The 27462-nt window shown below is 53.2% G+C and overlaps 2 protein-coding genes across 5 annotated transcripts in view; one reads left to right on the top strand and one right to left on the bottom strand.

Annotated features, from left to right (window-relative positions):
* The window catches only part of SOCS7 (suppressor of cytokine signaling 7), a 28940-nt gene extending 26370 nt beyond the window's left edge, over positions 1 to 2570 (bottom strand). For 2 of the 4 annotated variants that reach the window (XM_061391559.1, XM_061391561.1), the window contains exon 1: positions 1399 to 2564. In XM_061391559.1, coding sequence (XP_061247543.1) covers positions 1399 to 2366 — 968 coding nt within the window. In that variant the 5' untranslated portion in view covers positions 2367 to 2564. Of the gene's footprint in view, positions 1 to 1398 lie in introns of all 4 variants that reach the window. The other 2 variants (XR_009731365.1, XM_061391560.1) reach the window with 2 other exon arrangements.
* Positions 2571 to 8446: 5876 nt separating this feature from the next.
* On the top strand, positions 8447 to 26145 carry GPR179 (G protein-coupled receptor 179). Its single transcript, XM_061391557.1, has 11 exons — positions 8447 to 9562; positions 10856 to 10964; positions 12592 to 12679; positions 13100 to 13335; positions 14118 to 14186; positions 14549 to 14658; positions 14952 to 15190; positions 15360 to 15498; positions 16110 to 16215; positions 17233 to 17379; positions 19033 to 26145. Exons 1-11 carry the CDS (start codon positions 8580 to 8582, stop codon positions 24061 to 24063), a joined length of 7257 nt encoding a protein of 2418 aa, XP_061247541.1. The 5' UTR covers positions 8447 to 8579; the 3' UTR covers positions 24064 to 26145.
* The last annotated feature ends 1317 nt before the right edge of the window (positions 26146 to 27462 follow it).

Genomic DNA, 27462 nt, shown 5'->3' with positions numbered 1-27462 from the left:
CAACTTACTGGTTTCTTCAGGGAGTTTAGGTTTTGTCTGATCCCAAGATGAGACCCTGGCAAGCTGTTCAGAAAAGGCAACAAAATCAAACTGACCAGGAATTTCCTGGAGGTCCAGTGATTAGGACTCCACACTTCCACTGCAGGGAACACAAGTTCCATCCCCCCAGGCCATGCGGCCAACAAGAATAACAAAAAAGTGATCCCATACTTTCCTCTTGGAGTAAAAGTTCCTTTGAAAGGAGAAGTCCATGGATGAGTGATTTTCAGTCCAGATCATATGAGGGAGTTTTTTTTTAATTCAAATCTTGGGGCCGTCTGATCTTTTCCCAAAGCTCCCCACGTGATTCTGGTGCACAGTAAAATTCTCAATTTGTCTACCTGTTTTTCAGCCTTGGGTTGTGGCTACTGGTGCATCTTATGAGCTGCACCAAAACCAATTCCAAACGTTCTAAGAACCCATTCAGCAGTGCAAACCACAATGGCAGTTACCACAAGAGAAAATCTAACACTGGATGTCAGAGAGCTGTCTGCACTTCAGAAATGCAGAAAAAAATCTATGTCTAAGTTTGGAATTTTCATCAACTGGGGTAGAATTCATGTACAGGTGGCCCAGTGGTATAGAATCTGCCTGCCAATGCAGGACATGCAAGAGATGCAGTTTCGACCCCTGGGTGGGGAAGATCCCCTGGAGCAGGAAATGGCAACCCATGCCAGTATTCTTGCCTGGAGAATTCCATGAACAGAGGAGCCTTGTGGGTCGCAGAGTCAGACAGGACTGAGTATGCATGCACATCATACTTAGAATTCTCATACAGGTTTGAGAACAAGGCTATTTTCTATTCTCACAGTGGTTAGCACACAGGCTTGAGATATCAAGTATGTCTAAGTAACCAATCAAGAAAACATTAAAATTTTGACTAGAGATGCCCAGCTGACTGCTGGCCTACAACTACACAAGTCTGTCACATCATTTGCATGCATGAGTGTGAAGGGGGGTGCTGGTACACAGAAAGAATAAGCAAGGTGGTCAAACTCAAACTTTCTGCCCCAAAGGCCACACCTTTCCAGCAAGCTTCCTGCCAGGGGTAATGGTAGACACAAACCTTGAAAAAACTTTAAAAGCTGGGCCGGGGTGGGGTGGTTTCAAATCATCGCCCAGAGAGATGCTAACCAGCTGAGAAGTGGGGGTGGGGGTGGGGGGGTAGTGAAGGCTGCTCCCACAAACAGCTCTGACCTTTTGGAAGATATTACCACCTTTAGCCCCAAGTCTCTGCCTCCTGATGAAGGCCACACGTTAAGAACTGTCAGGATCTTTTTTTAGCAGTAGAATAAAAGGGAAATGAAAAGAGAAAAGGAAGTTTGTCAGCCAACCCTAATGCCCCCGAGCCGGTCTCACCTCCCCGCGTCCAGCTCCCGGCCCACAGAGCCGCCCATGTCTGTCAGGCTCGCAGCTGAAGCAGCCAGCTCTCCAGAAGGCCTCTTGCCGGCCCCATCCCCACCGCCAGAGCCACCGTTGCAGCTCTTCGTGCGGAAGAGGCGACTGAGGCGGATTTTGAGGGAGCCCTTCCGAGAAAGGCCGGCGAGTGGCCGGAGGGGCCCAGGAGGCGGCGGCGGCGGGGGAGGCTGCTGCGGCTGCTCCCCTCGACTCAAGCGCCCGGGAGGGACCAAGTCCTGCATCGGGAAGGGCACCGGGGGTAATTCAGGGCCGGGGGTCTGCAGTAGAAGCCGGCCGCCCCCTCCTCCTCCGCGGCCCGGGCTGCTGAGCTCCTCTTCCGAGCAGCTGTTAGTCTCCAGGCTCTCTGCCTCCGACTCCAAGCCCTCCAGGACCAGCAGCGCGTCGCTCGTTTCCGTGGGGTCCTCCCCGGCCTGCGGGGCGGCAGCAGGCGGCTGGGGCTGCGGAGGGGGCGGCTGCGGGGGACACGGGCACGGGCAGCAACCCCCGCCGACCGTCTTGACCCCCGGCCCAGCCGGCTGCCCGAGCCCCAGAGCGGCCAACTGCGCCTCTAGTCCAGCCGCCGGGCCCCAGGTCCGCTCGAGCGCCAACCCCGGCGGCAGGGCCTTGGGGTCCAGGGCACAGCGGTGCCGGGGACAGAGCAGTTCCGAGGGTCCCGGCTCCTGGGCCGCCTCCGCGTCCTCCTCCTCCGGCGGCCGACCCACGTTGCGGAACACCATCAGCTGAGGCGGCCTGGAGCCCCGCGGGCCGGGCCGCGCGAGGAAGGGTGGCGGCGCGGGGCCATGGCCCGGGGGCGGCGGCGGCGGGCCTGGCTCGGGGGCCGCCTCTCCATAGCCGAGCAGGCGGCTCAGGACGCGGTACGAAGCGGCCGCCGCCGCCGCCTCGCCATCCCGGAGCTCGGCCCCCTGCATCGGGGAGAGGGAGGGCGGGCGGCTGGGAGCCGGGCTGGGGTGGGGACTAGGCCGGGCCCCGCCGGAGCCCCGCCCGCCGCGGCCCCCGGAGCGACAGCGCTAACGGCCGCCGCGGCCTCTGCCTCATAGAGGGGGCGGGGGGCGCGCGGAGCCCAGCGCGAGCCCAGGCCGCGCGTCGCCGCCACCGAGCACCACCCCCAGATGGCGTCACTTCCGGGAGATGGTGGTCACGCCCCCTCCCCCAGGGCTTGCTCGCCCTGGCCTCTTCAGAGAGTGACGTTGCGCGAAGCCTGGGCCGCTATTGGTCGTGAGCTGCTTCTCGCCTGGCCTTTAGTCCTCAACCCGACCCTAGTTTTTCACTTCCCGGGCGCTCTGGGCGAAACCACCCCTTCTGGTGAGGGTAATGTGGGATGGCCCTGGAAAGCCTGGTATCGTCCTGGGAGAGAGCCGCTGGCCTTGGGAGGACAATACCTCTGGCTCTGGTCCTACCTATGCAGCTTGCGACGTGTGACCGTGGCCGAGTCATTTGTTCATTGACTGTATCCCCGCCTTGGCATCCAATGAATATTTATAGAATGACACGTGAGGAATATGTTCTAGAGCCAGGGCTGTGCTGATAAATGTTGAACAGCCGACTGTTGGGAGAAAAGGGGAATGTATGCATATATATGTACATAAATTTATCATAAATTGTACTGATGTAAAGGATATGTAACACAGAATTTACAAATAATAATGCACATTTGCAAATTCTTTATAACCAATTTATTCTCACAGAATACTTTCATTGGCTTTTGCCAAACTCCTATATGGGTAGCCAAACTGGTTTCTATTGAGGCGGGGAATGTAATTGCGACATGGTTATTGGTTGATGTCCTCTGTCAGTGTAAGAAAAAAATGAATAAACAAAGACGTCTTAACTGTCAAATATGGGAGCAGCTTCCTTGCTGATCAGAAAACAGTTTTTAAATAACTGAAAGGATGTTTCCTCAAGCTTTGTCTATCCAGAACATAATGGCTACAGACATAATACATTCATTTAAAATCTGAATTATTATTCTTCATCAGTTTCTTAAATCTAGATAAAGAAAGAAACAATAAATCAAGTCCCTTTCTGTAGTGTTTGCCAATTCTATGGTGCAAAGATTCCCACCAAGGCTGGTTTCAGTCTACCATCCTGACTTTATTGAATATAGAGAATACTATTATGTGGTAGTTTCATATTATGTAGTAGAAACAGTAATACAAATAGCCTCAAGAGCATAGGTAAATAGTAATAGTAAGATTATTAAGAAGTGATGAGTTTGGGGAATTTATTACCTTTGTTTTTATTTTTATTTATTTTTTTTTTAACTCGTTCTTTTTTTTAAATATTTTATTTTTAAACTTTACCTTTGTTTTTAATACATTTAATTATAAGTTTGTATGATTTGATTTTCAATAATTGGCTGTGTTTAACAACTGGCTTACAAAATTTCTGAAATTTTAACAATTGTCTTTCACAACCCAGTCCCACATCACCACTACACTTCAGTTTTCTCATCTGCAAACTCAGGATAAGGATTGCTCCTTTGCTTACCTGCAAGCATGCTGTGAAGATCAAATAAAATCAAGCCTGTGTAGAGGAGGTGTGACTGGAGGCAGGGAGACCAGTTTCTGCAATCATCCCATGAAGAGATGTTGAGGGATGCAAAGGATAAGGAGGAAGGATCATCTAGCAGTATTGAGCAACTTTAGTACCTGAAGGTGCATTGAGGGGTCGATAGTCTAGCCATCTGCTCTGAGTTTTACAGCCAGAGAGACCTTTTAAAACTGTATTCGCCAGTAACCTGTGATTATAACCCTCTGTGGTTTCCCATCGTTCTTAGGCTAAAGATAGAACTCCTTAAGGAGGCCTATGGAGTCCTGTGTGATCCGACCCCTGCTTCTCTGGCCTCATCTTCCACCAAGCTCCACCTTGTTCTCTCTGCCCTGCAGTTCCAGGAGCTCCCTGGGTCAGGCTCACACGTTATGGCCATTGCATAAGTGATTCCCTTTTCTTGAAAGGCCTTTTCCCTCCATTTTTTGCTTCCTACTCATCCTTCAAGTTAAACTTACTCCTTTCTACCTCAGGGAAATCTCCTTGCCTGGGTAATTCCTCCTCACTGAGTTCTAAGACTACTCTTTTGTTGCACTTAATTGCACAAGTGTGATTTGTCACCTGTCTGTGGAGTTATTTGATTAAAGTCTGTCTTCCCTACTAAACCATCAGCTCCGTGAGAGCAGGGGTCTAGTTTGCTTTTTGTCCATCATGGACTTTCCAATGCCAAGGACTGCCTGGCACAGAGTAGGCCCTTGATACATGGAATGATTGTTCCATGCTTGTAAGAGACTCCTGATACAAATTGATCTCTGATTCTGCACAACAGAATTAATAACCTCCCTTGCCCATGAAAAAAACTGAAGTTACTTACCTAAGGTCACAGAGTCCATAAAGGTGCAATGGAATTCAAAACCAGTTCTGATCCCAAAGAGTATATTTTCTACCCTCTCTCCCTCAGCTCCCTCTTAGGTGTCACTTAAGTTTCTGGAGAAAAGAAGAGAAATTGTTATAGGATCATAGAACACCAGAGGCCTAAGAAGACCATCCAAACAAGACCCTGGTTATTTCTAGAAAATTCTGGCTGGGGAACAGATTACCCCATCAATGCAAGGTCTTGAAGCTCTGCAGCACCCTCTGCTGTCCAGCTAATTTCTTGGCCCCAGAGGGAAGCCGGCCATGTCTGCCCCCTGGGTTATCTCCACCAGCCCAGAGCACACAGAGGCCAGGGCAAGGAATGCTGCCTTTCTCCCTTTCCCTTAATATCCAGGCCTGTAGCCCAGTTCCTGGAAAAAATATCAAAAATTAAGTCCAAGTAAAGGAAGTGGAGAAGGAAATGGCAACCCACTCCAGTGTTCTTGCCTGGAGAATCCCAGGGATGGTGGAGCCTGGTGGGCTGCCGTCTATGGGGTTGCACAGAGTCGGACACGACTGAAGCGACTTAGCAGCAGCAAAGGAAGTGTATTTTTGTGTGAGTTGGATTTGTGTGAGTATGTGTTGGGTGGATTTTGTGTCCACAGATACCTTTTTCTTGAGGGCTATATAAGTTGTCTCTACAGTGGTAGAACCCTAGTTTTAAAGGTTTGCAAAGAACAACACAGAATCTAAACCAGTCTTGAGTTCACGCAGTCATTCAGCAACAGCTTCAGGAGTGCAGTGATGAGTGAAACAAGCATGGTCTCTGCCCCTCTGGAGTTTGCCATCTAGTTTGAGTCCTAGTCCTGCCACTTCCTGAACATATTACCAAGAGCAAATAATTAAACACCTTTGAACTTGTGTTTCATTTGTAAAAATAGGTCAATCTCCTCTTGATGGGGCTATCGTAGGGATTAAATGAAAACTTGCAAATGCCACGTGCGTGTGTGCTAAGTCACCTCAGTTGTGTCAGACTCTTTGCAACCCTGTGGACTAGAGCCCACCAGGCAGGTCGGTTCTTTACCACTAGTGCCACCTGGGAAACAAATGCTACAGTGCTATACAGACATTAGTTCTTTTTTGTTTCCCCCTTTTTTTTTTAAAGATCTATTTATTTTAATTGGAGGCTAATTACTTTACAATATTGTATTGGTTTTTGCCATACATCAACATGAATCCGCCACGGGTGTCCACGTGTTCCCCATCCTGAACCCCACTCCCACCTCCCTCCCCGTACCATCCCTCTGGGGCATCCCAGTGCACCAGCCCCAAGCATCCTGTATCATGCATCGAACCTGGACTGGCAATTCGTTTCATATATGATATTATACATGTTTCAATGCCATAACTTCTTGGAGGAAAAAACAACTATTATGTCTTCACCAAAAGTGTTCTGTTGGCTCTTGGCTAACAGTAACCAGTAATACCAAGAACATGGGATGGGGCACTTGCTCACCATGCCTGCCCCCTGCCATCCTTCTCTCTGTTAGCACATGGAATCAGAGAGGCAAAGGAGGGAACTATAGATGTGTGATACGGTCTGACCGCAGTGACCACTTGCTATAGGCACGTTCAGTTCTAACATTATAGGGATTTTGTGAGGGGTTGTCCTCTAGCTTCCATCTCTTCCTCCACCCTTTACATTCCCAATGAAGGTTCCAAAGCAGAATTGATGTTTGTAGAGGCCACATGTAAAACAAGGGAAATTTTTAGCAACCACCACCCAACCCTTCCTACCTATACGCGGGGATCTGGGGCATCAAAGACTTGAGGAGGGTGGGGCAGAGTGGGAAGGAAAGAAACTACCAGCACATGCATAGGAGCCAAATCACTGGGTGACGGATCAGCAACGGGAAGGTGGTGGAAGAGGGACGAGAGGAAGGCTGAAGCTTTGTTTGGTGGCTGACTTCAAGAATCCACACCCTTCTGGATCCAAGGAGGCTGCCTCAGACAGTGCTAACTCTGGGCTTTCCAGTTACTGTGTCCAACACGGAGAAGGATGTGGTGGGTAAGAAGACTGGGAAAAGCAGGAGAGGTTAGCCACTGCCTTTATGAAAAAGAAAGAAGACAGGGCTGAGGAGGAGAAAATGAAGGTGAAAGAAGCAGAGGGAAAACTGTTTACTCTCTCAGCCCACTCCACCCCCAGCAGGACTCCCCCACCCCCAGGCGTGTGTTGTCTGTTGTTTTGTTTCATTTTGGCCACACTGCTTGGCATGCAGGATCTTAGAGGTTCTTAGAGGTTCCCCGAGCAGGGATCAAACCTGTTTCCCTGAAGTGGAAGTACAGAATCTTAACCATTGTCATGCAGGAAAAGGAAGGCTCCCCTGGGTAGGGTAGTGGACACCTGCTCCATCACAAGCAACAGCGTGATCCTAGGGAAGGTGCTTCAGCTCTGGTCCTTGCTTTCCTCCTCTATAGTGAGGCTTTCTTGAGGTCTCTAAGGATGAATAACAGGGTGATGGTAGGGGGTTGATGTTTTTGGATCCAAAAGAGTGCGGATTCTTGAAGTCAGCCACAAAACAGAGCCTCAGCCTTCCTCTCTGCCCCTCTTCCACCACCTTCCCATTGCTGATCTGTCACCCAGTGATTTGGCTCCTGTGCTTGTGTTTTCTGGTAGTTTCTTTCCTTGTCACTCTGTCCCACCCCCCTTCTTAAGCCTTTGATGCCCCAGATCCCCGAGTATAGGTAGGAAGGGTTGGGTGGTGGTTGCTAAACCCTTCCCTTGCTTTACACGTGGTCTCTACAAACAGCAACATCTGCAAACCAGGAAGAAAGCTCTCAGGAGGGAGTCAAATTGGTCAGCACCTTGATCTTGGATTCAGTAGCCACCAGAACTGTGAGAAATATACTCTTATTGTTTAAGCCACCCAGTCTATGGTATTTCGCTGTGGCAGCCCAAGCTGACTAATACACTGATGGTGTAATTCAAGGCTGAGTCTGAGCGCCTGAAAACCATGAAAGCCAGGGGTATAGTTCTCGTCTGAAGAGCAGCAGGCTCAGTACTCAGGAAAAGTTGACTGCAGGTCTGAAGACAAGGGAAAAACCAATGTCTCAGCTGGGACATTGTAGGGGAGTCAGAGTTCTGGGTTTGAGTCTCAACTTAAATGGAGCAGCTAAGTGAGTCTCTGAGCTTTACTGTTTGTGAAATTGGGATAAGAACATTCAGCACAGGTGGGTGTGAGGAAGATTCATTGAGATAACACACATGAAAAAGACTTTGTACACTCGCACAATCTGTACACACACCAATTATGGTTCTATTGAGCTCTCTGGCCCACCCCTCGCCATCCCTAGTCTCAAATTCCAGTTTAGCAGCACGGTGTCAGGGTGAGGGGGGGCACAGGCAGCTAGAGCAGATTGCGGGGAGCTGCAGCTTGGCCCTTTATCATGGCCGTCGAAATTGCTGCCAGGAGGCTAAGTGGAGCAGAGGAGTGGAGAGAGGGGCACCGGCTCATCTGCGGTTGCTATGGCGCCCCATCCTGGATTTGCCCATCTCTCCTAATGGAGCAAAGGGCAGAGGGAGGGAGGGAGGGAGGGAGACAGAACTGCTGGTCCCTTCGTCTCCCCTCCCTTCTGTGTCTCTCTGGAGCAGATGTACGGTGGGAAGTAGGGGGAGGGAGCCTGGATATTGGATAAGAGTGGGAGGGAAGAGTGGTGTGCCAGGATTAAGAGGGTTTGCAGCGAGGGGCCACACTGAGAGGGGAGGGAGCAGAGCCCTCATGCTGACGTCCAGAAGCCAGATGATGATGTTGGAAGAAAAAAAAAAAAACCCGGAGCAAGACAGCATAAGCATGAGAGAGAGGAAGAGAGGAAACGAGGAGGATTCGAGGATTCGAGGTGTGGAAGCACTGCAGCCACCAAATCCCACAGGCAGCCTGGACCCCAGGGCCCTGCAGGCTGCCCTGAGGATGGACACCAGGGCAGTGGCCATGCCTTCTCCGGCGGCAGGGCTGCTAGGCTGCTGTTTCCTCTTTGGCTGGGCTCTGGGGGTTCCAAGGACCCTCCGCTCTCTGCCCGCACTGTCCTCCAAAGTCAAGCCAGGGTCTGTACCCATTTGGGTGCCCCCAGAGGGGGCTGAGGCAGCCCTGGCTTTTCTCTACTCTGGAGATGCTCAACACCTGTCTGGGGCTAACTGCAGTGAGCGCTATGAAGCCCCCGGACCCGGAGCCAGACCAGGGCTCCCCCCAGTCCTATGGAGAGCAGCAGGTGCTGTGACCCAGGCCGCCAATTTCCTCAACATGCTGCTACAAGCCAATGACATCCGGGAGTCCAGTGTGGAGGAGGACGTGGAATGGTACCAGGCACTAGTCCGCAGTGTGGCCGAGGGGGACCCAAGGGCATACCGGGCTTTGCTGACTTTTAACCCTCCACCGGGGGCCAGCCACCTGCAGCTGGCCCTGCAGGCCACCCGGGTTGGGGAGGAGACCATCCTTCAGGACTTGTCCGGGAACAGGGTGCAGGAGGAGAGCTCAACTGGAGCCCTGCACCCCGCTGACCTGCAAAAGCGGGTGCTGACCAATGACCTAGGGAGCCTTGGCAGCCCCAAGTGGCCACAGGGGGATGGATATGTCGGGGACGTGCAGCACGTGAGACTGTCTCCTCCCTTCCTGGAATGCCAGGAGGGTCGACTGCGTCCCGGCTGGCTTATCACACTCTCAGCCACCTTCTATGGACTCAAGCCAGACCTCAGTCCGGAGGTCAGGTAAGTGGGTTTGTGCAGGATTTGATGCTATTGTGGATCTGTGGAGGTGGCGGGGGAGGGGGGGGTCCTAGCTGTGCATAGGCTATTTGGTATGCACACGTGCGTCTGGAGGACACAGATGTGTGTATTTGCATTCAGCTGTGTATATTTGCAGTTGACTCTAGGACTCTAACTATGTGTTAACATATACAGGTGTGTGTATGATCGATCCATTTACATATAGGTATACACACGTGTGTGTGTGTACTGATGGGGGGCACAGCTGGGCATAGGTCCTGGTTCCCAGATCTGAGTAATGGGGACAATGCAGGAGAGGGTTTGGCAGGGATAGCCGTTACAATCTGTGTACCGGCTTCTCGGAGGAGTCAGATGGGTGTCCCAGGAGTGAAACCCGCTACTCTCTAGCAATCTAGAACTGGAAAAGGAGGCTTCTGCAAGTGAAGGAAAACACCTGGGGGGAGGCTTGGAACCATGGCCCTTTCCGCCCAGAAGTTGTCCAGGTCCCAGTATCACTCCCATGGCTGTATTCTTACATCAAGTCCTGACCCAGGAGCCTGTGATGCTCCTCAAATAATTGACCTCCTCCCTCAACCGGAGTAAAGAGCTGAGTGGGAGCCATGATGGGAAGGAGGGAGCAGGTGGATACTATACCGCTAGGCATTCAACAATCAACGTTGTTTTCCCAGCTCTGTGTCCCCATTCATTGTCCCCAGCAGAGTTCCTCTCCTGGCCACAGGCAGCCTGGCTTTTTGCCAGCTCTCTCCCCAGTGGGCTCAGAGCCAGGGTTGAGAGCCCTCAGGCCAGGCAGCTCTTGAATCTGGGCCCCTCTATTCCATATCTCCTTCATTATGATCAATTCAGACCTGGTTTGGGCAGAGTGGGGCATTGTTAATATCTGTGCTTTGTGTGCCTGTTTGAGTATAAGTGTGTATACACGCAGTGGGGAAGTATGAAAATCCCTTTCAGACAGATCATCAGAACTGCAGCTCCCATATGTCTTGCCCACTCCCTTTCCCCATTGATAGAAATCAGGAAATGCTAGGATGTTGAAAAGCTGAGGGATGGGGGGTGGGGCAAGGGAAAAATCTAGGGGGAGGAGGATTGTTGCTGCAGAGACAGTGAGGGTTAATAGCATTGGAGAAGTGGCATGCATGTGTGCCCTCTCTCCTGGCACACCACAGCCACTGTGCTAAAGTGCGTAAAGCTTGCATTGCACCATGATCTGAGATCCAAGGATACATGTCCACCTTGGCACCCTTCACTATACCCCTAACTGCCAATTCACTGCCCTAGGGGGCAGGTGCAGATGGACGTAGACCTTCAGAGCGTGGACATCAATCAGTGTGCCAGTGGCCCAGGCTGGTACTCTAACACACACCTGTGTGATCTCAACAGCACCCAGGTAAGGATACGGAGAGTGGGGTACGGGTTTCCTACCTCCCTTCCCCTTTCCCATCATGCCATCAGGAGCAGCTGACGAAGGCACATCAGCCTCTCAGGGCTTCAGGGAAGTCCCTATTGATGAGACAGATAGAAATGAGATACCAGGCTATTTAAAAGTGAGGACACTTACAGCCTAGCCCCATCCCCAATCTGAGACAGCCACCTTCATTCCTTTGTAATCTCAATGTGCCTCCCTGTCTGCTCTCCCTTCTGGTACTGGGTGCTTCAGGATCCCTTCCCAGGACCACTTCCTGAGCCTCTATTAATCAACCCCTTTCCTTCTCCTGAACCACATTCTCCATGTCAACAGAGCTCTGGGCTCCTTCTAACCCACAAAGGATGCTTTATTGGGTGTTTGTTGAAATAAGTGGAATTGGGATGTAGGAGGAATATAGGAAAAAGTTGAGATGTAGGAGGAGACTAACCAGAGAAGGAGCTTGAAGAGCTCGGGAACTGGTAAAGGTGATGGAACCTGGACCAGGTGCTGGCAAAATCAAAGCCGTGGATGCAGGAGAATCTGGATAATGGAAAGCAATGGTTGGTAATCCTGCAAACCCACTACTGGGAAACTGGGAGGCCAGTGAACTAATCCGCTCCACAGTAACACTGACTGCATGCTTGTTCCTGAGCTGAACCAAAGCCAAGGCGAGCCCCGCAGCCTGCTGGGAAGTGGAGCGGGTCTGGGCATCTGCTGCTCTTCAGGGGACATGTGTCTGAAGCTATACATCCAGGGATGCATAAAGGCTCCCATTGTCCAATGCACTTTTAAACCCAGCCACATTCATGTCTCTGGGTATGCATTTGTCTGATGGTGCAGACTGTGGCAGAAACAGAGCATTTTCTAGCAATCTGAGCAGAGGGGAAAGTTGGGCCACGATTTCATAAGCACCCTTTAGGTGAAATCAGGGCTGGATATGGAATCTTCCTTCCTTTGCCCCATTGCTATCTGTTCCTGGCCACTCCCTACAGTAGATCTGACCTCATCCATGTGCTTATCTTCGCTGCCTGGCTCTGAGGTCTGCTCTGTCTCCTGCTGGGCAAACATCAGTGGGTGGAGTTGGAATAAAGAGCTGGCCTTGGCACCCCACCAGCCTGGCATTAGCCTGGCATTAGGGCTGGGGAGAGCAGTCCTACACCAAAGGCAGATGGCCCTAATAGAGGAAGCTGCTCCCCCGTGGGTGCCTTTTCAACTCACCTGTGTGCCAAAGAGGGAGGCTGATGTTGACCCTTTGAAGCAGGATGTAGGCACACAGGTGTGGTTGATCTCAGAGTTCTCTCTGCTTCTACCGCCCCAGCACCTTGCTCTAGCAACAGCTGGGGATTGGGAAATGGGACCTATGAGGCTCCTGTCACAGCTAGTCTGGATAAAAGGCTGATCCATCTCCAAACTCTGTGTTTGGAGGTCTCTTTGATAAGAGAGACAATGGTGGGGTCAGGGTAGGGTCTGCAGGGAGGGATGGCTTCCCCAGGACTGGGGCTCCCCAGTGTAGACCCAGGGGCTGTGGATAGGAGGGTAGATGACCCTCCTACTCTTCCCCGGCGGGAAAGCCCCATATAAATACCTATGGTGTTTGTTGGCCCCACAGTGCGTCCCCCTGGAGAGTCGGGGCTTTGTCCTTGGCCACTACCTGTGCCGCTGCCGACCTGGCTTCTACGGGGCAAGCAACTCCTTGGGTATGTAACAGTGGTGAGGGACAGGCAGGTGTTTTACAGGCTGGGCTGATTGGAGGTGGGTATCTGCGGAAGAAAGGCAGGTTGGGGTGAGATACTGGGAGAAAAACTTGTGGGGCCAGGGCAGAATGTCGAGAGAAGCAGGAGACACAGGCAGGGTCCAATTTGGGGGTGTCTATGCCTTCTGAGAATGAGCCTAAAACATGGCAATTTGATGCAAGCTGACCTCATGGTGAGTCCTAGCCTGGTATCACCTCTTCTTCTGCCTTTCCCTGCAAGTACTCACTTCCTCATTCCTTCCCCCAGGGGCCACAGACCCTAAGAGGGCAGGATAAGAACTGTGCCAACCATGAGGAGAGAAGGCTGGGGTCTCAGGATGCCCCAGCCACGCCCTTCTCCCTGTACCCATCTTGTTCATTATAGGCTCAGAGGAGGGTGCTGCCCAGCCTCCTGGGCAATTTGGGTCCCCTCAAGGCAGCCCCGGGAGGCTGCTGCGCTGCCAACCATGTGCCGAGGGCTGTGCCAGCTGCCTGGATGCCACGCCGTGCCTGGTGGAGGAAGCCCCCAGGCTGAGGGCAGCGGTGCTGGCCTGTCAGACGTGCTGCATGCTGGTTGTCTTCCTGAGCATGCTGGTCTCCTATCGCTGCCGCCAGAGCAAGGCAAGCAAGGCCCCACAGCTCTCTTCTCTGCACATGTCCTACCCATCGTGAATCTCTAGCATCAGGGGGAGACCAAAGACTACCTAAGGCTAGAACTTGAAAAATGCAAGTTTGAGCCTTAATCTAACTCACTCTCTGACATTAAGCAAGTGACCTCACCACCATAGACCTGTTTCCTCACCTGTGCAATGAAGTCACTGGACTTGATTCAAAGCACTGTGTAGGCACTAGGGGAAGTGATCTGGTCCCTTATGGAGCTCCCAGTTGAGTGGAAGAAGCAATGACAGCACAGTAAGACAGGGGCCAGGATGGAGGTGCCAGTTGCTGTGGCAGGTCAGAAAAGGGACCCAGTCATCCCGCCTGAGATGGTGTGGGATGTCTTTCTGGAGAACATGACACTTGAGCCAAGTTTGGTCAATTGACAGAGAAGGGAGTTTCTAGGCAAGGGAGCTGTCTGACCCAAAGCTTGGGGGAAAGCCTGAGATCCCTTCTAGCTCCAGCAGCCTCCAATTCCAGCCCAGGTCTGCAGCAAGGCCCAGGGTGAGATTGGGAGGGGCATGGGGCTGCAGGGGCTATGTGAAACCTTGGCCTCAGCTAGGCTTAGTGCCAGTGGAGCTAAGAGCCTGTGGATGAAGAAGGCACAGCTGAAGTTATAGGGGGTAGCTTTAGCTCAGGGCCACAGAGTGACCCCTCAAACAGACCTGAGACCCTCCTGCACCATCCTCCAGGCTCTATCCTCTCGCTATCCTGCTTATGTGCATCTTTCTTTCCTGGGTTCACAGAGGATCCGGGCATCTGGAGTGGTACTGCTGGAAGCCATCCTTTTCGGATCCCTGCTGCTCTACTTCCCTGTGAGTTTGTGGCTAGAGCCTGACCCCACCTCCTGGGATCCCCCAGTCCCAACCTGGCACCCTCCACACCCCAGAATCTGTCCTCTGTATCCTGTGGGGGGATTCAGAGACCTCAAAATCTCCCTGCTCGTACCTACAGGTGACAGGCTGGCCTAGTGAGGCTTAAAAGAGCTCTATGACCTGTTGTGTAACTTAGGACAAGTTATCTAACCTCTCTGATAAGAAAGCTGCTCCTCTGCAGAATGGAGGTGATGATGTCTCTGTGGGGAGGCTGTTAGAAGGATCAGCAAGGTGCTTAGCGTAGGCCTGGCACCCAGTGCAAGTGCAATGGACAGCAATTGTTTTTACCCCCTCCCCACCAGGTCTTCATCCTGTACTTCAAGCCCAGTGTCTTTCGCTGCATCGCCCTCCGCTGGGTCCGGCTGCTGGGCTTTGCCATTGTCTACGGCACCATTATACTCAAGCTTTATAGGTAGGGTCTGGGTAGGGCCTTGTTCTCATGCGGCTCCTCCAGGCCATCCCAACTCATTTATGGGATGGAGTTCTTCACCGCCAGACCCCCTACCCAATCTGCTCCTCTGGGCCCCCAAGGCCTGCTCCCGTCACTGTAGCCCTCCCCACCATGTAACTTTTTTGGGGGGGCGGTAAGAGGAGGCAGTGACCCATGGAAGGGATGGGAGAACAGGGATGTGTGGAGGGGAGGGAAGCAATGGCCAGAGGCGTCCCCTCTCCCTGCGTCTACCAGCCACACCCTGACCCTTGTAGAGTGCTCCAGCTCTTTCTGTCTCGAACGGCCCAGCGGGGCCCCCACCTGAGCAGCGGGCGGCTGCTGCGGCGTCTGGGGCTGCTCCTGCTGCTGGTGCTGGGCTTCCTGGCTGTGTGGACGGCAGGGGTCCTGGAGCCAGGAATTCAGCACACGTCACTGGTAACACGGGGCCACACACACACGGGACGCCACTTCTACCTCTGCCACCACGACCGCTGGGACTACATCATGGTGGTGGGTGAGTTACTCCCACAGAGTCCAGCCTCACTCTGGTCCCCCGCCCTCTACCTCCAAGGGTTCTTCCTCCTGTACCTGGACCAGGCTCCCCTCAGAACCCCCTACAGAGAAAGGGGTGGCGTGGCTGCTGAGGTGGTACCTGGCTCTGTCCCTCCCTCCCTTCCCTACAGCTGAGATGCTGCTCCTGTGCTGGGGCAGCTTCCTCTGCTACGCCACCCGGGCTGTCCCCTCAGCCTTCCACGAGCCACGATACATGGGCATCGCCCTGCACAACGAGCTGCTGCTTTCTGCCGCCTTCCACGCAGCCAGGTGAGGACAAGCCCTCCTACCCACCACGCCTTCCACCCTAACACCATTCCTCACCTCTCCCAGGGGAGGGTACCCCCATCCCAAAATCCTGCTGGCAACACCCGCTACACCGCAGCAAGGTGAGGAAAGTCCCTCACCTAGAGTTCTCTCCCTACCCTACAGACATCCTTCCTGTACCCTATGTCTCGCCCAACACCCTAAGTGCTCTCCCATTCCATCCCCTACCGCTCTCCTCCCTACACGGGCTCCATTCTCCCTGCCTCCTTCCCCTCATACCTCAGCCGTCCCAGCAGCAGACCTGCTGTGCGTGTCCACAAGGACCTGGCCCTGTGGTGAAGGTAGAACCAATCCACGGGGCGGTTCATAACAGTGCTATAAGCAGCCAGAGAAGGCAAGCTGGAGGAGTCTGGGAAGGCTTCTTGGAAGTGGGGATTAACATGAGCCCTGAGGTGGGAGGGCAGGAAGAAGGAAGAGTGCCTTCCTCACTCCACTGAGCACCTGCAGGAGGTCAGGGCTGGGGTTGGGGGGAGAGCCACTGGGACAGGTGAGAGGGAAGAGGCCGCTCCCACCCGCAGCTAGCCATCACCCCACCACCACCACCTCACCCCCAGGTTTGTGCTGCTTCCCTCCTTGCACCCGGACTGGACGCTCCTCCTCTTCTTCTTTCACACTCACAGCACAGTCACCGCCACGCTGGCTCTGATCTTCATCCCTAAGGTGAGGTCTTCTCTGGCCTCGAAGTGAGGTGACCCCGGCCCCTTGGCCAGGGGCACTGTGGACCTGCTGTGTCCACAGTGCCCTGTCCAGGTCAGGGCGAGAATGACACCTGGGCCCAGAGGGATTTGGAGCCCACTTAGGAGTTGGCTCGGAGAAGGCAATGGCACCCCGCTCCAGCACTCTTGCCTGGAAAATCCTATGGACGGAGGAGCCTGGTAGGTTGCAGTCCATGGGGTCGCAAAGAGTTGGATACAACTGAGCGACTTCACTTTCACTTTTCATTTTCATGTATTGGAAAAGGAAATGGCAACCCACTCCAGTGTTCTTGCCTGGAGAGTCCCAGGGACGGGGGAGCCTGGTGGGCTGTTGTCTATGGGGTTGCACAGAGTCGGACACGACAGAAGTGACTTAGCAGCAGCAGCAGCAGCAGCAGTAGGAGTTGGCTAAGGGCTTCCCTGGTGGCTCAGATGGTAAAGAATCCCCCGGCAATGTGGGAACCCAGATTTGATCTCTGGGTGGGGAAGATCCCCCTGGAGAAGGGAATGGCAATCCTCTTCAGTATTCTTGCCTGGAGGATCCCATGGACAGAGGAGCCTAGCAGGCTACAGTCCTTGGGGTTGCAAAGACTTGGACAAGACTGAAGCGACTTAGCACGCATATAGGAGCTGGGGAAGGACGCTCTGTCTCCAATCCCTGGGCAAGGGTAATAAGAGCTAGAGCTGAAGGGGGTCCTTGTAACACAATTGGAAGGTTGGCAGACTCTGAAAATAAACTCGGAAGCAGTTACAGAAGATAGGTGAGGGGGCTGAAGGACATGGCTAGGAATTGTGGGCACAGGGCATTAGAGACCCCTGGTCTCTAAGTTAGAGAAAATCAGGAAGGATGAGATGGAACAATACTCTTTTGACCTCCAGAATCCCAAATCAGAAGGGGTTGAGGATTTATGGAGTAAATACATATGCCACAGGGTAGGGAGCCAACATGAGTCTTTTTCCTGATCATGCCCACCCTGGCCAGTTCCGGAAGCTGGGGGCTCCTCCCCGAGAGGAGATCTTGGATGAGGTGTACGAAGACGAGCTGGACCTGCAGCGCTCAGGCTCCTACCTCAACAGCAGCATCACTTCAGCCTGGAGCGAGCGCAGCCTGGACCCTGGAGACATTCGGGTAGGTGCTGCCCTCCTGACCTCCTCTTGATGGTACTTAGGGACTGGACATGGAGCAGTGATGCCCTGCCACTCGGGCTGTGTGCCACTGAAGGTCCCCTGTCCTCCCCCTAGCCTTGCATCCCTTTCTTCTCCACCATTGCCCCAAGTTGCTTCTCCTGCTTCTACACAAAGGAGACCACACATGTGAAAAGATCCCCCCAAATACCGAAACTCACATTCCTGACCCACTTGGCAAGGGAGGCAGAACCATGAGTGGAGCTCAAATCACCTGTGTCCTCCACTCAACAGGGCCACCATGAGTGGCAGACTGAAAAGCCCCTCAGCCCCCAGCACACCCAGCAGTTAGTGCTCCTAGGGCCATCAGGGTTGGGTAATTCAGCCACTGGCTACCAAGGATTTCCATACCAGGATCCTCTTTCCTTGGACTCAGCAGTGTTAGAGAAAGGAAGTGCTTCCTGAGTCTTACATCAGGAGAGCATCCTTACCATATTTTTCTGCTTAAGAATATCATAATGGTGATAGGAACCTTGATGAGAGGCTCAGAGAGTTAGGAAATAAAGAGACTGGCAGTAAAGCCCATTGTTTTATAGAATCTACAGTGGGAACAGTCCCAGGAAGCCACTGGGTCCATCCCTCCACCTTCCCTGAAGCCCCCTCCACATCTGACTTGTTTACATCCCCCAATTCCTTCCTTCCTTGTCTCAACTGCCCCCATGTCCTCCTCACCATCTGAGTTCTGTGTTTCCTGCCTCCTGGGGATAGGTTGAACTGAGACCCCAATCTATCAGGTAGGCCTAAGTGGAGGCAGGTGGCCACTGCCATGCCATCCTTGACCCTCCAGCTTGGGGATCAGCAGTGGGTGTGCTCTCCCTATGCTCACTGTGGGGAGAGCACCAAAGTAGGAAGAGCTTTCAAAGCCCCATCCTGTCACTTACACCTGAAAAGGCAATGGCACCCCACTCCAGTACTCTTGCCTAGAAAATCCCATGGACGGAGGAGCCTGGTAGGCTGCAGTCCATGGGGTCGCTAGAGTCGGACATGACTGAGTGACTTCACTTTCACTTTTCACTTTCATGCATTGGAGAAGGAAATGGCAACCCACTCCAGTGTTCTTGCCTGGAGAATCCCAGGGACGGGGGAGCCTGGTGGGCTTCCGTCTATGGGGTCGCACAGAGTCGGACACGACTGAAGCGACTTAACAACAACAACAACAATGGCCGTTTTCACATCCACTGATTGCACCACTTCTTTAAGGCAGTGAACACTAGGCAGTCAGATTTCCTTCCTTTATTGAAGTAGAGGCTCAGAGAGGGCAAGAAAATAGCCTTGAGGCATACCATAGGTCAGCAGCCTCAAACCCACGTTTCCTGTGCGCCAAGCTGGGACCGCCCACCAGACCACAGTGCCAGGTAGAAGGCAGGGCCCTGCGTCCTCAGGGTTGAGTGGGTCGGGCTCAGAACTAGGTTGGTGTTGGCCCTGAAGAAACGGAGAAGTGACTTTTCCAAGTGTTTTAAAAGCCAGGAAGGGACACGGCTTGGTGGGAAAGCGTTCCCCCAGAAAAAAGGGTCTCAGCACCAGCTGAGGGGCAGAGCAGCGCCCACCAGGGGATGGAGAGGATGGTCCTCACGCGGCTTTGCTCTCCGGCCCCCAGGACGAGCTGAAGAAGCTCTACGCCCAGCTCGAGGTTCATAAGACCAAGGAAATGGCTGCGAACAACCCCCACCTGCCCAAGAAGCGGGCCAGCTGGCGCCAGGGCCTGGGCCGCTCCTTCATGAGGTACCTGGCCGAGTTCCCCGAGGCGCTGGCCCGCCAGCACTCCCGGGACTCGGGCTCCGCGGGCCGCGGCAGCCTGCCCGGCTCCTCCCGCCGCCGGCTGCTCAGCGCCAGCCTCCGGGAGCCCGCCACGCCGCCCGGCCTGCGTAAGTGCCGCAGCACCTGCGAGCAGGACTGTGACCCCCACCGGGACCACAGCCCGCCTCTGGTCGACTCGCTGCTGCGGAGGAAGCTGGCCCGCAAGGGGCCGCGATCCGACAGCCGCGAGTCCGGCGAGTCGGCGGCCGGGCCCCCCGCGCTGGGCTTCAGGTCGGCCAGCGCCCACAACCTGACGGTGTGCGAGCGGTTGCCCCGCGCCCGGCCCGCCTCGCTGCACAAGTCGCTGAGCGTCGTGGCCGGCGCCAGGGAAAAGGCCCTGCTCGTGGCCAGCCAGGCCTACCTGGAGGAGACCTACCGGCAGGCAAAGGAGCGGGAGGAGAGAAGGAAGGCAGAGGCCGCCTTGGCCAGCCCGGCGCGGAGGCCCTCGGCCCGGAGGCTGGAGCGAGTTCGAGCAGCCCCCGTGTCGGCCCCACCTTCCCCGGCCAAGAGCCGCAGCGTGGACAGCTCCCACGTCTCCGGACGGCTGCACGAGGAGGCTGCCAGAAGGCTGCCGCACGTGCCCATCCGGCACCAGATCTCCACACCCATCATGGCCACGTCCGGGGCGGGCCTGGGGGAGCCGGGGATGCTGTCTCCCACCTCCACTTTGGCCCCAGCTCTGATGCCAGCTCCTGCCCCTGCCCTGGCACCCATCCCAGTACCCCCACAAAGCCCCAACCTACTTACCTACATCTGCCCGTGGGAGAATGCAGAACTGCCCGTGAAGAAAGAAAATGTGGCTCAGGAAGGCCCCTTGGGGCCAGAGCAAGGCAACCCATCTCACGCCCCAGCTCGGGCCCGACTCTGGAGGGCCCTCTCTGTGGCAGTAGAGAAGAGGGGGCCTGGGGAGAATGGGATGGACACAGAGGATGGGCGTCTCCAGGGGGAAACTGAGGAGGATGAGAACAGGCCCAAGATCTTCTCTAAATCCCACAGCCTCAAGACCCCTGTCCAGCAGGGTTCCATGCGCAGTCTGGGCCTGGCTATCAAAGCTCTGACCCGTTCTCGGAGCACACACAGAGAGAAGGAGAGTGGGGAAGGGAGTCCTAAGAAGGAGGAGAAGGGCCGAGCTTCTGGAGAGGGTGTGGGGGCATGCCCCAGATCTCCCAGGCCAGGCCGGCCCAAGGGGGTGAGTAAGCAGGCGGCACTTGGCCCCTGTGATGATGAAGAGTCCCTCCAGAACCAACAGAACGCTCACACCAGCAGGATGCTCCAAGTCTGTCACCGGGACGGCAGCAGGGAACAAGAAGACAGAGGCAGGAGGACTTCCCAGTGTCTAGGGGAGGGGAAGGTTGAGAGAGCAGGTAAAACAGGCCCTGCCACACTGAAGCAACTCAGGCAGGGCACAGCTGGGGACAAAAATGCTAAGCAAGCAAAAGAAGCTCCTGTGGGGTGGCGGGAACTACCCAAAGCTGGCCTCCAGCCCCTGGGCAGTGCTGACCCCAGGGTGACAGAAGTGTGCCCCTGGGAAGTCACCGAGTCAGAACTGTGTCAGCCTGATGGTAGCAACAAAGCTGAAATCTGCCCCTGGGAGGTGGGTGGAGTCCCTGAGGAGGAGGCCCTACGGCAATATCTAGATGCCTCCCAAGGTGAGAAGGAGAAAGCCTCAGAAAAATCCGAGCCCAAAGATGCGGTTGTTATGGCTCGGAAAAAGCCAGAGAGGTTGGTCAGGGGTCAGGAGGCAGTTTGTCCTTGGGAGAGTGCTGATCCTGGGGGTATGTCTCCTGGGTCAGCCCCTCAGGACTCGGACAGAACCAGGGGCAGGTCTGAGGCAGTGGGCAGTGTGGAGCCTAGAGAGGTGGAGACACATCGGTGGGAAGCCCCTGGCCCAGGACCGTGTACATCTGACATCACCACGGCAGAGCTGTGTCCCTGGGAGGCAAGTGAAGAAGGAGAGACAGGGAAACCATCCCAGGAGGGAGTAAAGAAACTCCCCCAGGAAAAGCAGAAAACCCCCAAGAAAACAATCTTCTGGAAAGAACAGAAACTGGGTGAAGGCTTGGAGTCTCTTTGTCAGTGGGAAAGGACAGATTTCCGGGGCCCCTCAGTGGTTTCTACTCAGGCCCCAGGAACCCCCGGTTGCTCAGGGAGTTTGGGCAGTAGCATCACTGAAGTCTGTCCATGGGAGGCAGGAGATACTCCTGCCATTGGGAAGGCAGAGATCTGTCCCTGGGAGCTGGGTGATGAGGTAGTAGGGAAAGAAATGCTGAGTCAGGGGCCAGGTGGCGAATCTCCCCAGGAAAAGTGGGACACCTCCAGAACAGGGAGCTTTGGAGAGATGAGGAGATGGACTGGGAAAGCAGTGCAGAAACTTAGCCAACAGCAAGAGTCAGTGTGTCCGTGGGAAAGCACAGCTGCTGGGCACTCTGGCCCACATCTAGACAATTCCTCATCCAAAGCTGATGGCCAGCTCCTCAGCAATAAAGGCAGTAGAGCAGCGCAGGTCTGCCCACCAGATCTCAGGTCAGAGGGAAAGGGAGCAACACCTGCCAAGGCAGAAGTCTGTCCCTGGGAGGTGAATGAGAGAACGACAGAGGACTGGACATCAGGGCAGGCACCAAAAGGAAGAGAATCTCAAAAGGACAAGGAGAAGATGCTTGAAATATCAGGCATCAAAGCTAGCCCAAGTTGGGCAAAGCCTGAGGAACAGATGCCAATGCAGGAAGCAGTCTGTCCCTGGGAGAGTGTGAACCCTGTCAGCTTTACCCCACAACCTGGTCTTCAAGACACAGGCGGACCCAAAGCCAGTTTCCAGATATCTGGCAGTGTGGAAAGCAAAACTGCTGAGATTTGTCCCTGGGACGTGGAGGAAACCCTGCCTGCCGAGAAGGCAGAGGTCTGTCCCTGGGAGGTGAGTGCTAGAGCTGGGGAGAGAAGGGCTTTGGGAATGGAGGCCATTAGGCAATTTTCAAGCAAAACGAGGAAGCCTTCTGCAGATTCTGGACCTAGCGAGAGAGCTGTTGCTACTCCAGAGAGGCAGGCCCAGGAGCGGGAACGGGCTTGCCCCTGGGAGAGCATGGATCCAGGGGGCTCCTCTTGGCATTCAGACACTCTGGGCACTGACAAGCCAAAACCTGGGGTCCAGGAGCTGGACCGTGTGGGGTGCAGACCAGTGGAGGTATGTCCCTGGGAAGCGGAGGGAGCACCTACTAGTGAAAAAGTCAAGGTCTGTCCCTGGGAGGTGGATGAAGGAGCCCCTGGGAAGGAATTAGAACAAGAGATGAGAACTGACTCAGTGGGGCAGAGGGAGAAAATGCTAGAAAAGGGGAGACTCATCTCCCTGGGAGAAGACAGATCGAAATGGGAAACACAACTGAGTCAAGAGAAGGAAGCTGTGTGTCCCTGGGAGAAGGACTTGAGGGCACCCACTGCTCAGGCCCCTGAGGTCTCAGACGTGTCCAGCAGAGGGGTAGAGGAGCCCTCCCTAGAAATAAGTGATGAGGCAGCAGAGAAAGGGGGCCTGACGCAAGACCCAAAGATGGACTCCTCCCCAGAACACGTAGCCCCAGAAAAAGCAGAAGTCACTGCTGAAGATGGGGAAAAAGTGAGCAGTGAACTACAACCTGTCCATCTCCAGGACAGCACGGCCCCCAGGGACTCCTCCTCCCACCCACATAGTCAGTGCCCTGACCAACCTAAAGCCGGCTCTCAGACACTGCCCAGAGCTGGGGACAGGCTCGCTGAGGTCTGCCTGTGGGACGCTTCCGCCACAGACGCTCCCAAACCTGACGGCGGTGCCAAAGCTGAGACCTGTCCCTGGGAAGTGACTGAAAGAACCCCTGAGGAAGGGGCGTCAAGACAGGATGGAGATGAGGAAACTCAAGAGGAGAAGGGGAAAGCCCCAGAAAAACCAGAGCACAAAGCTGTGGCCCTTCAGGAAAAGCCTGAGAGGGCAGATGGAAAGCAGGAACCAGCCCAAGCTTCCGACAGTAGCAAAGAAAGTCCCAAGGCAGCAGGCAGTGTGGGGGCCAGCGTAGCAGAAGTATGTCCACAGGAAGCACAAGAAGCTCCCCCTGATAAGAAAACAGAAATCTGCCTTTGGGAGGTGAGCCAAGAAACAGCAGAGAAAGGGGGATGTGAACAAGAGGTAGACAGAGAATCTCAAGGGCAAAGAGAAATGTTCCTGCAAAAGGCAGAATCTGGAGGGACTGAAGAACACTCTTCAGAAGAAGTAAAAGTCAGCGGAGAGACGGAGGCAATCTGCCCTTGGGAAGGTACAAGGTCAGAAGGGCTCTCTCCTCAGCCAGATGCTCCAGCCATGGACCAATCCAAAGACAGTCCCCATGGAGTAAGCAGTATGGGGAGCCGGGTGGCAGAGCTGTGTCAATGGGAAGTCACAGATCCCGAAGGAAATAAAATAACAGGCACCATGGCAGACATCGACACATGTCTCTGGGAGGGAACTGGAGCCCCATCTGAGGAATCTGGTCTCCTGGCTTTAACAGCAACTCAGAAGCAAATGCTCTGCCCCACAGCCCCTGAGAACCCACCATGCCTTTTAGTCCAGAGACCTTTGGGTAGCTTCTTTCCAGACAGCAAAAGCCCCCGCCCCAAAGTGAACAAGCCAGCCAGCACCTTTACTCTGGAGGGTGTCAGAGAACTCCAAGTCCCTTCAGAACCTGGGCCAAGGACCAGCTTAGGCCCAGAGCCAACCCTCCAAGAAGCTATGACTCAGAAGTCTTCTTCCTTAACTGAAGACCAAGAAGTAGCTTCTGAAACTCAACTTGAAGAACTCACCCCTCCAACTGTCTATCCTTGGGACTGGGAGTAACAACTGCATCAGTGAGGTCATACACTGGGTGGCTAGCTTTCAGAACAGTCAAGGTTCTTTCCAAGTTCTAGGTGTTTCCAAAAAACTGAAACAACCTAAAGGTTGGTTGGCCACTTTCCCTTTCCTTTCCCTTTCACAAACTTGGCCACTTTCCCTCTCCAAGAAGGCCAGAAGTCAACTCATTCCAAAGGCAAACTGTACAAGAAAGGTGCAACTCAGACTCCAAAAGGAAGTACCAGCCTCTCTTTACTTCCAGTTCTCCTTCCTGCTCCAGAGGACGAGAGCCAGACCTTCTGCTTCTAATTAATCCTCCCATCCAGCTAGAGTACTCAACACAAGCCATCTGTGACATCACTAGTAAAGCTAATGTTAATGACAAAAGGGAGTCAGCTGTACCCGGCCCACACTTTCACAAAGGTAGACACATTCTTCTCTGAAGTCTCCCAGGGATATTTTTTGAGAAGAAACTAAACCACTCAAGGCATTGGCAACATAGAGGCTGAAGATTATAAAAGGTCACCACAGAGAGTTTAGAAGCTACTTAATTCAAGTTCAAAGGCAAATCAGAGGAAAACTTAAATGGCTCAAAAGAGGTCCCTGTAATGCCTTAAAGATCTTGTCATTTTGACTTTGGACCCCCAGTTTCTGTTTTATTGATCCTCTTACCTGCCCTGCTTGACTGCTGAAGTAGAGTCAATCAAGCACATTTATGTCCGTATCAACATCTGGCGTCCAAAGCAACGTAGGAGACAGAGAGCGTAAAGGGAAAGGCAACGGCTCCAGGTCCTGCCCACGCAGGCCGAGGGAGAGCTCTCCTTTCCAGACACCGTCTCACAGTTGAAGAAGCATGCCTCTTGCTAGCCTTCTCAGATGGCCTTCCCTTCTTCCTGCCCCATCTTTTGACAGTCTGCAGAGTTCACCCCTCTGCCTCATTCTCCTAGCCTTTCAGTACTGTCATCAAAGGGACTCCTCTCTGTTGTCAAATGCAACGGGAGCCTGGGGAATTTCTGGTTCTGAGACAAGAACCACTCCAGCTCACCTGCTCATTAACAAGAGGCCCACATCAGTCTCTTTCCCAAGAAGCTTGAGCAAGAAAGGAGGTCCTGTTTACAGCCAGCACTGTACTTGCCTTCAGGAAGATTCGTGGTGGGGGCAGGTTAGAGCCCAACAGCCAGGGAAAGGGCATCCTTAGGTACAAAGCCTCCTTTCTTAGGGAGCTCTTTCTGGTTCTATTCTTTCAAGCCAATTCAGGCTACTCTTACTTAAGCGGTCCTAGATAACAAGAGTGCTGGAAATAGGTGATACTACCAAAGGGAAATGAGAAAGGAGAAAAACACTGGTCACAGACATCCCAGATCTGGCAGAGGTGAGGGGGTGGAAATAGGCAGAGTAAACACGGCAGAGCTGGGCAGGGACCCACCTTCTAACTGGACAGATACTGATGCCATTCACAAGGAGGAAAAAAGACAAAAGGCAACCAAATACCCAATGGGAAAAAAAAGTTTGCATGTAAATAAAATATTCTGGGCAGCTACAGGGCTTCGCAGAAAGTAGCAAAAGTGCTCCATGTCCAAAAAGGAGGAGAAAGCATGGAATAACCCACTTGCAGAGACCAGACATCCTTGTTCCCTATCTAAGCTCTCCCTCTTACCTAGGAGCCCTTCCCCAGGCTTCCAGAGCAGTAATTAAAGTGTATTCTTTCCCTGGGCTGAATTCTCAGCCTCGCAGCTTGTGTGTGTGTGTATACTGTTGTATCCGACTCTTCATGACCCCGTGAACTGTAGAACACCAGGTCCTCTGTCCATAGTATTTTCCAGGCAAGAATACTGGACTGGGTTTCCATTTCCTACTCGAGAATCTTCCGGAGCCACAGATCAAACCCACATCTCTTGTGTCTCCTGCATTGGCAATAATTCTCTTCCCTTGAGCCACATGGGAAGCCCTCATAGCTTCTGAACCAATGGAAATTCTGCACCTGAAAACAATCCCACTGAGAATGGACTAGCTGGGAACAGAAAAGTCGTCCCTGTAATCACGGCTGTGAAATAAGCCATGGGGAAAAAATAAAGAATGCTTTCTTGACCACTGTAGTTGTTTCTAGCTTATTTGTTATGGTAAATTTATTTTTTCAACATTTCTAAACATTAATAGTAGACAGGTAAGGAAAAGACAGTGGCTGCTCTGGTAGCCACACTGCAGCCTTAGAGACTAAGGGGCGGTCTGGTTAATTCTCAGCCAGTGTTCAGCTACATGGCTAGCACTGCAGATGGTCTCTGCCCAGCCCTTCGAGCCAATCCTGTACATCTGGGCCATCCGCTCAGCTGGATTTGACCCCAAGGGGAAATGAAAACTGCACTTATCCTCTGGCTCCCTGGTGGCAGCTATTGCTTAGCTGCTATTTAGGATTATCTACAGACCCCTGAGACAGATCTAGGGGAGTGGGGTGAAATAGCTTATTTGAAAGCTTTAAATATTTTCATAGAAATCAAAATGCTGTTTGGTCATTAAGTGTGCTTTCTCTGCTCCCTGTCCCACCCAGGACTGCCCCTCCCTTACTCCACACACCCCCCAGCTGTGGATCCTACTGAAAGCACCTCCCTTCTCATTTTGCCTTAATCCGGGGCTCAGGCAAATAGGATATGACCAAACCTCACTTGGGCAGCAATGCTGGAAACTGATGTACATTTTTAAGCCAAAAGGGTTGAGACTAAGTAGCCTGATGAGAGTGGCTGCTTTGGATTAACCCGCTAGTGCTGCCTCTCCCCTAAGCATACACATCTTGTTTCTGTGGTCTGCACTTGGCAGCTGTTATTAAAACCTTAGTTCTCCCTAGTGAGGCCTGGTCTATTTGCTGCTTTGCTGAGATGGTAGCTTTACAGAGAGGAGTCAGGTTATTCTCAACCTGATTCATTTCTTTGGACTCTACTCTCAAGGTCAGAACAGATTAATCCTTAGCCAAGTGATAAACTCCTTAAAAGAAAACTCTAGACTTAAAAAACAGAAATATGATATTTTACATGTTTCAATGTCATTCTCCCAAATCTTCCCACCCTCTCCTTCTCCCACAGAGTCCATAAGACTGATCTATACATCAGTGTCTCCTTTGCTGTCTCGTACACATAAGAAACGAGTTGCCAGTCCAGGTTCGATACACGATACTGGATGCTTGGGGCTGGTGCACTGGGACGACCCAGAGGGATGGTATGGGGAGGGAGGAGGGAGGAGGGTTCAGGATGGGGAACACATGTATACCTGTGGCGGATTCATTTTGATATTTGGCAAAACTAATACAATTATGTAAAGTTTAAAAATAAAATAAAATTTAAAAAAAAAAACACAGAAATATGAGAAATAAGGTTCTAATTTTTAAGGGGAGACCTCATGGGCTGATCAGTGTAA

Source organism: Bos javanicus, chromosome 19 (assembly GCF_032452875.1).
Source record: "Bos javanicus breed banteng chromosome 19, ARS-OSU_banteng_1.0, whole genome shotgun sequence".
Classification (NCBI taxonomy): Eukaryota; Metazoa; Chordata; class Mammalia; order Artiodactyla; family Bovidae; genus Bos; species Bos javanicus.
This window is presented reverse-complemented; position numbering and strand designations above follow the sequence as displayed.